The sequence below is a fragment of the Anomalospiza imberbis genome, chromosome 1 (genome assembly GCF_031753505.1).
Source record: "Anomalospiza imberbis isolate Cuckoo-Finch-1a 21T00152 chromosome 1, ASM3175350v1, whole genome shotgun sequence".
NCBI classification, from domain to species: domain Eukaryota; kingdom Metazoa; phylum Chordata; class Aves; order Passeriformes; family Viduidae; genus Anomalospiza; species Anomalospiza imberbis.
In genome coordinates, this window is record NC_089681.1 from 72,875,382 (window position 1) to 72,890,255 (window position 14,874).

Below are 14,874 nucleotides of genomic sequence, written 5' to 3' on the forward strand. Positions count from 1 at the left end.
CACTACTTTGTTGTGCAATCTTCAGTTAACTTCAGAATTTAATATCCTAAATCTGCCTTTACGCGTTATAAGCAAATGTTACTCCTGCGGGGCTTGTCATTAATTCATTTATTGAACAAATGGAACATTTTCCTAATCTTAAATCAAGTGAAATATATGCCAGGTACACAATAAATCATTATTATAATTCAGGCACACTATCTTGATGATGAAATCAAGAATAACCAGAGTGTAAAATGCCACTTTAGTGCTACAGAAAGCAGATATTATGGGGACACAGCACAGCACTCAGTGACAATCATTAATACTCAGTCTTAATCAGTGTAAAGACTGTGCACAAAGCAAAGATGGACTCTCTCATCACAAAAGAGAAATATCATTAAATGGTATTGTATAAATAAGATGGCAAAACGAAATACAGAAATGCATTCAGAATTGCTTTTGAAAGCAAGACTGTCATTTAAATACCAGATAGAAGGTATACTTTTATGCTTTTTTCCTGTGAAAAAGTGAAAAGGCCTACCACTTTATATTTTTTTCTGGAAGTTACTACCAAAATAAAGACAATATATTAGCAAGAAAAAATTAGAGTGATATACTTTCATAAATATTATTTAGCAACTTAGTGTTGGTCTCTAGATCAAGAAACATAATTACAGTCCTTTATGTGAAGTGAGTGAAACTGGGTTTTTATTAGCACTGTAATTAAGACCACTCATATTTAGATGGTCTTAACAGAGTTAACATAGACTATTATGTCAAGACCAATGTAGCCGTTTCGGCCTCAACTGTTCTAGTTAATATTAAAGAGGAAGAATTTTCAGCAAAACTGAAAGAGGAGAGTGGATATCATGGAGATGGCATAAAGGGACATCCAGAGCAGACATATGAGACACTTCAAACCAGCACTGTAGTTATTGAAATGCTGTCATATAAACTCTCTTGTACACCTGTCAATAGAGAAGAGCTTGAAGTGCAGATATCACTGCTTTGCTCAGGAGAAACAAATCATTTATATCCACCTGTCTTAACAGAGAAAGAGAATTCAATCTACTGACTGCTGGAATGAATAAAATGGAAGGGAGCAGAGTGATCACGAGTAATTACACAGTGCAGAATATGGGATCAAAAAAAAAAAAAGAAGAAGAAGAAAATAAAAAACAGGTAGCAGTAGTACAAAACAAGGGCTAGTCTACTACTAAATTTTCTAAAAGATTTCTGTGGAAAGAAAGTGGAACAAGCCATAGTTAGTGTATCCAAGTGATGGGATTTTGATCATGTGAGAATAAAAGGACATTAATTTCTATTTCAAACAAAAAGTGGACTCATTTTTCAGCTGTCCCAGGTGTTTTAGAGATCTTCCAATAGGACAGGGGAAAAGATATCTTCAGCCCCTATATCCTACTTCAAATTAGTGGGACTGCAAGAATACCACAAGATGCACGATGCCAGGCAAACTGCCTGCCCATACAAAGTGATGGAATAGAAAATTCCTTGTTTTGCTGGGACAAATTAATTCCTTGGTTTGCTTTCCTAGCATGTGTAGTTTTTGCTCTCCTTATTAAACTGCCTTTATCACATCTCTTGAGTTTTTTCACTTTTACTTTTCACTTTTTTCACTCCTCCATCCCACTGTGGGGAAGTGAGCGAGTGGCTGCATGGGGTTTAGCTGCTGGTTGGGGTCAAACCATGACAGAGGAACAGCCCTCACAAATGTTTTCATCCTGAAGCCACGCAGGAGTTGATATTGACAGATTGATGCCAACTTATAACCCTTAAGAAGAATAAAAGGAAATAATAATAATAATAATAATAATAATAATAATATAACATCCCCATTTACAAGAGTGCCCATTGTCATGCAGGGCTAAAAATGGGCCACAGGTTTGAAACTTAGTCAAATGCTTTCACTATAAACTCTTTTTATTTCAAGCACATTTATGTGTACAGCTTTTACTTAACATATTCGTTATTTGTGACACTCTCACATATTTACCCCTTTCTCTTCTCTGTCTGATGAAAATGAAACATGAGAGTTTTTTTTTTTTTTCATGTCACAGCATAATATGAGTGTATTTGAGCCATAGGTATGCTAGAGAAAGCTACAATAATGGATACTCAAATTAATCGTTCCTGTCACAGTTTGGTTTTGTAATTATCAACTGCCCAGTCGACCAAATGTCATTTAGCAATTACAGGTCAGTTATTTTACACTTGAAGTTACTTCTCATGTAAGGTACATACAATACACCAGAAATACTGTAACAGTGCAGCCTCTCTTGGCTGAAATACATTCTTTAAGTAGTTCAAAAGCTCTTTGGAAAACTAACATTAAAATATAAATAAACTTTGAGGTAGAATGAAAAGTGGCATTCCTCATGCTGAAGAACAAAACCCTTGATCATAGTGGGACAAGGAGTAGTCATGTATCTATTTGTATGCCTTGTCTTCCTTGTGTCACTGTGAAGAGTGAGACTCCCTGGTGTTGTTGATGGTTCTGAGTCGAAGTTACACCTAACTTTCTCTCAATGTAAAATCATATCCTTGATAACAAGATGCCAAGAGTGGAAAGCCTTGTTGCAGAAATTATTTCAACAATGCAAACTAAGACAATTTACAAAAGACAAATCAAAGGATCATTTCCAAAAATGCTTTGAGAGTGAAGTATAAAAAACCCCAAACAAGCAGATTTTGTCTTTGAATATTTGACAGTAAATAACCCATCAATAAAGTCTCCCAACCTTTACTGCAAAACTATATACCATAACTGACTTCTTAGAAAACAAACCAGAGATCAGTAAGACCCTGAAAGGTAAGTCTTGTAAAATCGTCAATGAGGGCTTAGAAAATTAAAAAAAAATTCAAAGACTGTTTCTGGGTATGCCACTGGTTGCTGCTTTACTTCATTTAAGTAAATCCTACCAGTAAAATCTACACAGAAAGTGCATTGAAAATGGATTGCTTGACATCTGCCTGCAGAGATGAATACAGCTGCCCAGGGGGATGGGGGCACAGACCCAAACTGTACTGCAGTAATCCAAACACAGGTAAGCAAAAGGATGAACGTCTTAGTGTTCATTTTAGTAATCAGGTACAGGCAAGCACCTTTTAATAAAAAAAAAATCATCACTACAACAGGAAATTCCTTGTGAAGCCATTGAGTGAAGTAATTTCTCAAACTGTGAGATTTTACCCATAGAATTATTTTAACATATGAAAATTATGGTTATCGAAGTACTAACAAAATGTTTATGACCAAACAGGGAAGTAAAATTTCTCCAAAGGTATACAGGTGTTGTCTGCACTAAAATGCACTCAACAAATGCTGTAGAGTCTCTCTGCAATTACTACATTACTTTTCAGTATCACCTGTGAGATACTTCTTTCATTGAAATGAAATACTATGTCTGTATCTTCTTGTATGCAGAGATTAAAGAAGTTCTTATAATGTGTTTAATGTAAAACTGACAGTATCACCAGTGTACAAGCCACATTCCAGCCTTTAACTGAAGAAATTTTAGAAGTAAAAGGAGAAGAGCAAGGCTATGTATGGGAAAGTGAATCCAAAACTATAATTCTTATTCAAACACACAGGGAAAAAAAAAGAACATAAAGTCATTGTGTTAAAAAAGACCTTTAAGATCAAATCCAACCATTAAGCCAGCATTGCCAAGTCCACCACCAAACTATGTCCCTTAAGTGCCACATCTACATGACCAGCCCCTTTACCAGCTCTGCTGCCCTTCTCTAGACACGCTCCAGTGGTTTGATGTCCTTCTAGTGAGGGGCCCAGACCTGGACTCAGCACTCAAGGTGCAGCCTCACCAGTGCCGAGTACAGGGGGACGGTCACTGCCCTGCTCCTGCTGGCTACACTATTGCTCACACAGGCCAGGATGCCATTGGCCTTCTTGGCCAGCTGGGCACCTGCTGGCTCATGTTCAGCTGGCTGTTGACCAGCACCACATATATGGGTCCCTTCCTGCTGGGCAGCATTCCAGCTTTTCCAGTAACTCTTCCCCAAGCCTTCAGCACAGTAAGATAATATGTCTTCTCTCACTATCCCTATGGAAACAGAGGGGAATCTTGTGGAACACTGTAGAATTCAAATCAATGTACCCTCTGAGGATGATGTGAGCACTTCCAATCACCATTCTGGATCCTTCAAATACTATGATGATTTCTGTCAGTCAGCATGTCTAAAAGCAACATTATGGACTGTTTCTCCATCACCCCATACTAAGTACAAGTATTCCCTGGGAGAAAACCATGTTAGGAACAGGCATGTACATATCTTTGATCATCAGGAATCTAGCAGTGCAATGGATGACATCAAAGTTACTACAACAATGCAACTATGTGTATCATAAAGAACATAAACAAGAGACTAATGGAGTTTATGTCCACTGCCTGATATGTGAACAAGTAGGGTACTGTGCTGAAAGGGTGCTGGGCAAAGTCTAAAGAACTCAAAGAAAAAGATGTAGAAACACCTTTAGTTTAATGAAAAAATGAATGTGAATGATGGGCTTCAGCGAGATGGGAAAACAGATGCTTTCAGCATGCAGTCACTCAGTTTTTACAACTCCATGTGATAGTGTCTGGACTGATCCTTTTCTTCTGAAGGGAGTTTATAGAAATGCTCTCCAAAATAAAGAGGACACTGTCCAATTCAGCAGTATTTATTAAGGATGCAAGGGAAGGCTTCAGGCAGGACAGTGCAGCAGTTGCAGTTCTTTTATTTGGCATCTTTGAATTATTTTCCTGAGACGAGAATCTCAAGTGTTGTGACTTTGCTGGCAAAAATTAATTTCCTAGCTTGAGGAAGGGAATCATTGGTGCCAAAACCCCTGAGTGACCTGTTACACCTCTGTAGCTGATGGCAGGCTGCCATTTTCCATGAGAGCAAAATGGTGTTGGCGTGTGAAACTGCACAATTCAATCCTTTTATATGGTGACCTCATACAAAGGAGGAAAATGTCATTATAGGAAGAAAAAAATGCTGTGGAAGAATGAATCCTGTGTTTAATAGAATGTGCTCTTTTAAAGAAATGTTCTCTGCAGAGTATTTTAAAATGCTTCTCCTTTCCTATATCCCCTGTCTGTTCCTTCTTGGCATCCAGGAGCAGCTACTCTGGCTCTTCTCACAATCTCACCATTGTGGGTATAAGAGCCTCTCCTGAGGAGAAAAATGCCATCTGAAAGGGTCTTCTTGTGCTCTTCTGTCTGATAGGCTTTTCATTTGCTTTCAAATATCTGATCAAAACTTCTTCCCTCCTTCCCTTTTCCCTTTTAGTTACATTCTTCACTGTCACCAGTGAAAGAATTATTTATATAAAAACTTATTGAAGTATTCTGAGATTCTCAATTTTGGAATTATTATACCTAACTGTAATGGGCTGCCTGGCAATTTTTACAATCTTTAAAAATTTGCCCCACTATGTCCCCTTCTACATAGGTGTCACCTTCAGTGGTGATTGGTCACTATTCAAAAGGAGATGAAAAATATAACTATCAAACAATAGCAAAAATAATCCAATTTCTTCAACTGCATTCCAACGACTGCTACACCAAATAAGCACCCAGCATAGGGAATAAAGTAAAAGTAGAGAATGAGAAGCACTACTGAGAACATGTATAGCACCTGCCTTGCAGTCAGCAAGACTCAAGGAGACTCAGGAGGAGCATTTGTAAAAAACTTTCAGATTAGAGCAGCAGTTACAACTGTACTTTGAAATAAAGACTTGCACTGAATGTTTTTGAGCAGCATAGAAGTGGCAGAATCTGCAAGAAGTAACACCACCATCTTTATCAATGGCCAGTGTTTATTTCATTTACCTATTGCTGTTCTGCTGTGATTAGGGCTGACAAGGGAAAAATATAAATTCTTCCAGAAATATAAAAGCTAATTCACTCCAGAAGCTGGGTTTATTCTGTGAGAAAGAAAATTACTTCTGATAACCTTAGCATCCAGCCTGGGACATCTTCACATAAACAGTTACCAACTTTGTTTGAAGTACTTTAAGATAGAGAAGGGGATTTGCAGACCTCATTGCTAAGTAAGACTGAGCGGGACATTTACGTTGATGCAGCAATAAATGCACATTTCCAGTGACATCACCAAATTCATAAGCACACCTCTGATCAATGTGCTCTTGAAATAACACCTACCATAAAGAACATGGTCAGGAAGAGAAAAATAGCTCTAGTTTCCCTAGCCATGCATCCAACATTTTTACCAAGCATCTTTTTCTCAGATGTTTTCTGGAGAGCATTTCCACTTCCTTTTCTTGAGGGGAGGGTTCAGAAGAAGCAAGGGGTTGGGTGCCACACTTCAGCCACAGAAATTGAAATATTTTAGAAGATAAAAACATAATGGTCAAACCATAAAAGATACTAGGAATCTCCAAAATGCATATAGTCACAACTGCTGTTTTCTATTTCTGTCTGAATTTTAGGTGACACTCTTCCAACAAAAGGAATATAAGGTACGCTTTTTATTGGTAGGACCAAGTACATGAGGAGAAATTTTATACATATCCCACTAATTTATGAAGAGTAGGAAAAGTCTGCCACTATACAAAAACAAGACTGGAAGACTGAAAGAAAGGTTCAGAGGGCAGATCATCAATCATCTTTTTGGGTAGGTGATACAGTATAAATCATGTTTAAAAGAATAATAAAAAAAGAAGTATTTCAGAACAGTTATTTCCAGAAACTCTGGATGAAATAGCCATTAATTGCAGTGTGAGAATTCGATGCTCAATAGTGACAAAGGTAAGAGAACTTTTTTTCCCTGTCAGGTAACTCCAGAGTTAAAACTTTAGCAACTGCATTACATTTCAAATTCAATACAACCAGATAAACAAACTAAATTGTTGTATAATATTATTCTTTCTGTGCATGCATGATCAAGTATACACTAAAGACTAACACTTAAAAAATTATCTAGTGAATTCCATTTGCCTTTTCCTCAGTGCCTGTCAGGCACACAAAATAGCTGCAGCTATTCTTTACTTACACATATTTATGTTTGTCCTTTCTCTAGGATTTGAAAGACCACCAAGATAGATTCTTATCTTTAGCCCAAGTCCTTTGCTATATTAAAGCTAGGTATTTTGTCAAAGAGCAGTTTTCTCTGCTTCAAAAGAATTTTATGGAATTTTTTTGCTCTGTAATCTCAATAAGAGATTGTAAGGAAAATATGCTGTATCTGGTGCTTTTTTCCTTGTGTCAGAGCTGGCAAGATTCCCTGCAATCATGTGCAGCAGGACTGGAATGCTGCTATCATGAAGAAGGAATTCAGTATTAAATGTGGTCATTCTCAGACCGAGGAGAACTGGCCACAACACACAACTGTAACACAAATACTTTGCAGAAAAGAGAATTTTGGTATCAGTTTCTATTATTTAGGTGTTAGTTCAACTCATAATTCAGACACATCCTTAACAGTTATCACAGGAGTTGTCCCGGGCAGGTTTAACAGGACTGCTCGAGTTCCTCTGGCTAGATATATAACTTTGAAGAATCTGAGATATCTGTTGTGATAGGTCCTTATCAACAAGATTTTGAACTCTCACAAAAAAGGCTCCTTGAGAAACTGATTCAGTGGAAGGTCGAGCAGGCCCTAGGCACACTACTGAGCCATTTGGGTAGACCCTGATCCCAACAAGCAAATACAGAAACTTTTAGAGTGCTCTGCTGAGGCATGACCTAAACACAATAGGACTTATAACAGAGGTTGGTACATAGATAGATACAGACAGAGATAAAACAGTTTGATAATGTTGGGTGCTTTAGGCTGAAAAGCTCCACAAAGCATTAGGAAAGTATACAATATGTCCCATTATTTTGTTGTCTCACAAATTCCAAAGTACCAGAAGTTTGAAAGCATATTCTTAGATGAACTGTTTTAAGAAAGGTACTTTGGTTTGCTTCCATAGCAGTTTATGTTATTACATAGTGAGGTGTATATAAAAGTCCTGATTAATAACAAATGAAATGGGGGAATCCTGGTTTTATCTGCTATCCTTTCTCACAGAAGAAGGTCATTACGCTGCCTAGTGCTCTACTGTTGTATTTACCTACCTTCACCCTTCCAGCTCATGAGCCTGAAGCTTACAAAGGCTGGTGTCCAAAGGCTGCTGGGATGGGTGAAATCAACAATGATCAGACACCTTTTTTCCTATATAGTTAGCAACAGAAATTAAACCATCTGCCTCCCTCAAAAGGGACAGCTACTTGAGGGGTCTCAATCTATGGCTAACAGGAGAGAGCAGAGATTGTGCAATGAGTAAATTGATCTAATAATTTAACTGCCTATCTCAGAGATTTATCAGTTCTTTTACTGAAAAACTTATTTTTGAATACTTATTTCTGAACTTATTTCTCTCAAGTACAGACCGAGCAAGCAGTTAAAATTTTCAGTGATACCTGTACCAGAGTCCTCTTCTCCAGCGCACAAATATTCCTCACTTTACATTCATGCAAATATTTTTTTTTTTACTACATCTAAGATGTTTGAAGTGATGTTTGCAACCAGTGCAGTTCTGCCAATGCCAGCAGACTACATGCTTACTCACTACGGAATTTCCTGAAGATGAAAAAGCTGCAGGGAAGGTTCTATAGTGGGATAGATCCAAGGAGTGGGTTGTGATGAGGGTGAGGAAGATGAAATACTGGCAAGTCAGCATCACTGCACAGCTCTGACAAATAAGCAGTAGCAGAACTTGATCTCAGTTTACCTCTACATGCCAGGCTAAAAGGGGCCAGTACAGGCAGAGATTTATGTGCACACCACATGTCCCTGATTAGCAGTGTCTCTGAGAGGGCCAGGGGAAGCAGCTGGGGCTGCTAACGGCTTCACTCATTCAATTTTAATTGACTGCTGTGTGTTTGTCAGATCCCTCAGAGCTGCCTTCCTTCTGTTTAACTTGTGCCGAAAGCTGTGCTGGTCCCATTAACCACAGGGAACAAACAAGAAAGAAGTACCTGTCAGCTGCAGGTACAGAACAAGCTCTATACTGATGTCTGAATTACATTTTAGATACAATCTGCACTGAATTCCAAGATCATTGACAAATGAGCACCATTCAAGCTGCAAACACAGCCAAATTAAACCTATTCATACAATTATGCATTAAAGGATGCTTTGATTTAGAAATTTCTTAATTTTCATATTCTGTGTCTGTATTTAGTGTCTGGATGCCTCTCAGAGAACCCTAAGGAAATGCCCATGTGTTTCAGAGAGATCAAGACTATACCACTAGCTGATTACTGAACAACTATGATACAATGTTTAAATGGTATGTAATCAATCAAACTATTCCAAAGAAAATAAACAATGAGTTACAACACTATTTTATGTTTTTTTTTTTTTTCATTTTGCAACAGCAACAAATGACTTAAATGAAAGCTTTAGTAAAATGGGTCCAGGCATATATCCATGATGTCTCTTTTAAGTTTTTTAAAGCACACATAAATAACTGTCGATGATAAATAGCAGACAGCAGCACTGCCAGAAAAAAGAGTTTATAAATCTTACCTCTGCTTTTATTTTATTGTCTCCGAAACAGAGGTGCTGTAAGTAGGCTGCAGCATTCGACTGTACTGAGGGAAATTGATGCTGTAACATCTGTATAACTTCTGGAAGCTCTGGATCCCGCCATCCAAACTCTCTGTGCGAAAGCAAATATAAAAGATTCATCAAAAAATCTGCTATTAGTGGATCAATGTGTCAACACTTAGGTCAACAAAGAAGACAGAAATGTCTAAATAAAATCTTTTCTGCCCCCATTATTATCAAAGCGAACATTAAAATCAAATATGAAGTTATTTGTCATTTTAAACTGTACTCCTCTGGAAAAAGAATTATACAAAATGTAACCAGAAGAAGTAACTTTGTGGAATTAGTTCTCTAACTGATTAAGATTTCTAAATAATAAGGCTATGTGAAATCTTAATATAAGAAAAGAAAGAAAATACACGCTCATATCACCACAAATGGTTTGTTATGAAATACTAATTTGTAAAAAAGTAGTTTTTACTTATTGCTATCTCTATGCAATACCAATTGCTATCTTATATAGAAAGCAATGGCCAATTTTGTGTTTTGTTTGAGGTTTTTTTTTTTCAGATACAGTCAAAGTAAAACGCTTAGACATTTCTGGCCCAACTTGACCACTCATGTCTTTGCACTTTACTTTAATCCTACAAAAAATGAAACGCCATTAGCATCACATAAAAAAAAAATATTTCAAGTATGCTGAACAACTCCTAGTATGTATTATGCAGCTTCCAGACCTGAACTTAAAATCAATCTGTCACTTCGGGTGAATTTTTCCCCTCTGGGTTTACACAAAAAATCATTCATGGAAATGGCTTTGGACTTCGTGTCCCTAAAACTAGAGATACACACAGCCTCTCTACATGATATACTTAGTTATCATATGCCTTTTCCCCAAGAGCTTATTTTTTGTGTCATATAAATATTTTGACCATCTTCCACATAGTGGTACATTTTTAAGCTAAAAGAGGGAAATTAGGGAAATTAGGAAAAAGAGGTGTCTTACAAAAGAGTTCTCTGTTGCAGTTACCATGATCATTGCCAAAAAAAAAAAAACCCTGCTAGACCTGTTGCACACTCCAGCTAAATATTTGGACAAAATAACCCTGATTACCAGTCTCCCTAAATTATAAGGACTTTTCTGCACTGAGGACAAGTATATGTCACTAGAGGAATTCACAGCATCTCTCCAATCTGTCCCAAGCACACTTTAAATACTACAGTTCTCCACGATATTTCAGGGAAGGAAGACTTATTTTACAATAATAATGATTTGCTACAGAACAGAGGGATTGTCTGTTCTCTCCTCATATATGATGCTTGTCAGATGGAGAGTTGTCACTACAGTTGTATCTTTATGGAGATTCAGAATAGGAATATGAGATGTAAAAAAAACACTAAGAATTTTATTGGTTATTTCTCCTCTGACAAAATATAAGTTAACTCATGAATATTAGAATTCACATTAAACATTTAATACAAAGAAACCATAAAGATGTAGTAATAAAACACATACGGACTATTGGAATGAATTTTTAGATAATATGGACTGTTAGAAATCTCTGCAAGAGACATCTGCATAGGTTCAAAAAGATTTTAACATTTAATTGATATTTTGAGAAGTCAAGAAAACATTGTAAAAGGTATCAGGAAAGGCTACAAACTTCAGTAGCCGAAGATTGTGAACATCACATTTCCAGCTTACCATGACTCTGTCAACAGGTGAAAAGGAAGGGATTCACCGAGTGCACTTTTTTTTAATGTTTGAATTTGTAGAGATCATAGAAACAATGTTATCTGACAGGGTAGCTTCCTCTTACATTTGCTTTCTTTCAATTAAGAATATTAACACTTCCCAACAGGTTCTTCAAACCTATTAGACCTGCATTCTATAGAAACAGCTCTAAACAAACCAAAGACATCTTCCGAATTTTTTGTTTAAACAAAAACAAGAAATGAAATCAAAATCTAATAACCTAACTGAAGACAAATTAATTATCCTACTTCCATTTCTAATTTATTCTCATTTTCAATCCTAGATGTCAAATGCAGGTGTGAGTATTTTGGAGATCACACAAAATATCAGTAGAAAACAGCCTGAATGACAAGACTACACTATATGTTGAAGTGTGGGAACTTCTACTGACAAATTCTCTCACAAAGGAAATTTCCTCCTTCTCAACATGCATACTACTTAATCCATCCAAAACCAAACTAAACAAAAGGCCCATTACGTGCAGTAGTACATTATGGGCTCTAACCATCTGCTCAGGTTTTTCTTCCTCATTTTCTGGAATCCAGAACAGAACAGTCAATGAAGGAGCAAAAGGAAAAAGGTCCCTTCACCAAAGGAACTGTTGATTGTTCTGAGGAACTTGAAGTCTCTACACGGTATACTTAAGTATGAAAACAAGGCTTTCCCTACTTTTACCCTCTCATCTCCCAAAGCAGTCAGCATATGAGTGAGGTACAAACACTTGTTGCAAATGGATGTGTGCACATTGGATGTAAGTAGAAAATCAATTCAGAACAGAAGCCCTTAGCACTGAATACTGAGTTTGTTAAGTACCCAGTTTTTGGAGAGATAATGAACAAAGCAGGAAAAGAAGTTTAAAAATTTAGCCCTTGTATGCACTGTCATTTAAAGCAGATGGTCTCTAAGATGACTGTATTTTTAGTAGTTTCTAAATGAAATACAGTAGCTACATAAAACAAACAAAAACTTCTGTCAACAGTTAAGTCTGCCTGGATAATTGTGATAATTTTAGCCTGCCTTCAGGGCAAGAAACAGTAGTTTCTAGGAGTCTAAATTTTTCATTTGACTTATATAAGTTTTACAGGTGGAAAAAAATGAGAATGAAAAAGAGGATTTTTCTTTTAAGAACAGCAAGTTTGCAGCTCTATTAACATTTATTTTAAAAATTTAAATTTTTTTTTTTAAATTTAGCCTTATTATGAAAAGTTAGAAAGGCTACTTAATGAAGTAATCTGGCAGACGCCTGGAAAAGGAAGGAGGACTGTTATTCCTTAAAGACAAAGGCACAAAATGTATGTGGAACAATTTGCATAGATGTAGGGGAACATCCAGGCCATGCCTCCAAGCATACATACCTAAATGACAAAAAATATGTATTAAAATACAGAGCCAAACAAAAAGTAATAACTAGTAGGAAAGAGCTAGAATTAAGTGATTTTTTACTCCCTACCAACGAAAAGCAGTATTTTACAGAGATAAGATTAAAACAAAGTAGAAGGTAAATGAAAAATCCAATCTACCTTGATTTCTGTGAAACATCTGATACTGTGCCACATGCAAATTGATAAAACTCACATTTAGTAAAATAATAAAGTGGAATTAAGCAGAATTTGAAATGACAGCGAACATCCTAAACAAACAATATCTAAGCCTGTGTCCTGTATTAAAACATCACCATGCTTGCAAAATCTGAGTGAGGCAATCCACACAGATGGTGAAACAAGCTGAAAGGCTAGAGTAAATCTGAGGAGGTGCATGGCATTTTGAGAATATTAACAAAGTATCTGTGTGGCTGATCTGAAAATGAAGAGTAATGTAGTAGATGTTCATGCAAGATCTTTTGCTAATCTGCCACTCGCCTATGATTTCCTTGGAATAAGAACACTAATCCACTTAGGTCAGCCAAAGGCTTCTGATGGCAGTGTGAGTTTGTCCACAAGAGAATCCCAGCTGTGCAAGAACTTCACAGTCTGTCTGGGAAGCAGCATTTGCTGTGGACTCAAAATATTTTGGCAGGTTGTGAAAGTGCATTTTTTCTAGGAAGCACCCTTATCTGCGGAGACTGACTGGAACACACCAAGGTGTTCTAGCCTTCTTTCTTTGATGGAAACTGTGCTCTAGGATTGTAGGATTGATCTAATTTTGAATCCTGCAGAAGGTTTTAGCTTGAAGTGGTGACTGAGACAGATGTTCAATGGATTACACCAGCCTACTGCTCCTGCAGTGGAAGAGGACCCAAAGGGGAACTCAAAGCTCTATGTAAACTGGCAATACATATGCCTAGAGTTATCACAAAAGGCTACATTGTATTATGAACAACTGAAGAGAATCAACAACGTGTTCTACACAAGACACAACAACTCTGACATAGAAGAAGTAGCACCTAGAAATCCAGGCTGACTTAGGAAGTGCAAGTAATGCACTGACAACAGGTCCTGCTCCTGCTATCGTATCACATACACGTGCCAGGAAGTAAAAGGGATGCAAACTAAAAAGTGATTGTTTGTAATACAGCTGGGTGCATTGGCTCTGTGGGTTCACTTAGAGGTGCTGCTGAACACAGAGGATGTCCTGCATCTTAATATTTGCTTTAATTATGCCAGAATTTTCTTCTTCAGCTACTGAAAATGCTGATAGTACACAGAAAAGCAAACCTAAAAATCCTATTATATATATATCTGCACTTGTTTTAAAGAGGCTACTAAATGACTTTGTAAAACACAGGTCTCCAGCTGGTAACTAAGCATACTGATTGCTTCTACAAAGCATTGAAAGAACAGGTGTGATGGCTCTGTCTACTCTCCAGCCATTGGTCACAGTGAATCTCACGAGAGCTTGGGTTCTTATTTCTGATTTACATTATTAGAGCAGAACATTCACATCTGATCAGCCAGTTGGCACAGGCAAGCACCGACACCCAGAGCTATTCCTGTCTCGGCAGCATTCCCCAAAGGCAGTGCTGTGAAGACGCCCGCTATAAAGAACCATATGCTTGACAAAGACTGAACTACCACCAAGCATTTATCAAAGAAAGAGAATGCACAATTTTTTATTACAAGACTGTTTAAACCAAACTCATCTGTGTATTCCTGGCTGTCTTAATATGCATGTGTAACAGTCTTAAGGAAAAGTTTTCACGTGTGAAGTGGTGCTCAAAGGCAAAGGCAATCTGAGCTAAGAATATTTCCTCAATTTTTATCTCATATACATTGTGCATTGCTAATGCCAGTCTAAAGGACTTTCTGTTGAATTTATGCCTACAGACATAGACCCTTCTGTTTGCTTCCTCCCTCAATTCAATAAATAAAGTCTGAAAATCTCTTTTCCCTCATTTCAGAAAGGAGAGCTATGAAAATGGTTTTCTAGTAGTACTAAAAGAAAACAAACTACGTGTAGCTCAGGATCAAACTCAAGGAGAACTAATCAAAAGCCCAAGAGAAGATCAAAGAACTAGCTTCTCTGTTTAAAGGGAGAAATTAACTTCTATTAAAATATTTAGAAGGCAATATACCAATACTACAAGAATCTCTGTCTAAGGACTTTTCTTGGTACAT

General features: G+C 37.1%; 1 protein-coding gene across 7 annotated transcripts in view; it reads right to left on the reverse strand.

The window, feature by feature from the left end:
* Positions 1-14,874, reverse strand: part of CTNND2 (catenin delta 2) — a 638,637-nt gene that overhangs the window by 153,824 nt on the left and 469,939 nt on the right. For all 7 annotated transcript variants that reach the window (XM_068196795.1, XM_068196789.1, XM_068196805.1 and 4 more), the window contains one exon: positions 9,544-9,676. In XM_068196795.1, coding sequence (XP_068052896.1) covers positions 9,544-9,676 — 133 coding nt within the window. The remainder of the gene's footprint in view (positions 1-9,543; positions 9,677-14,874) is intronic.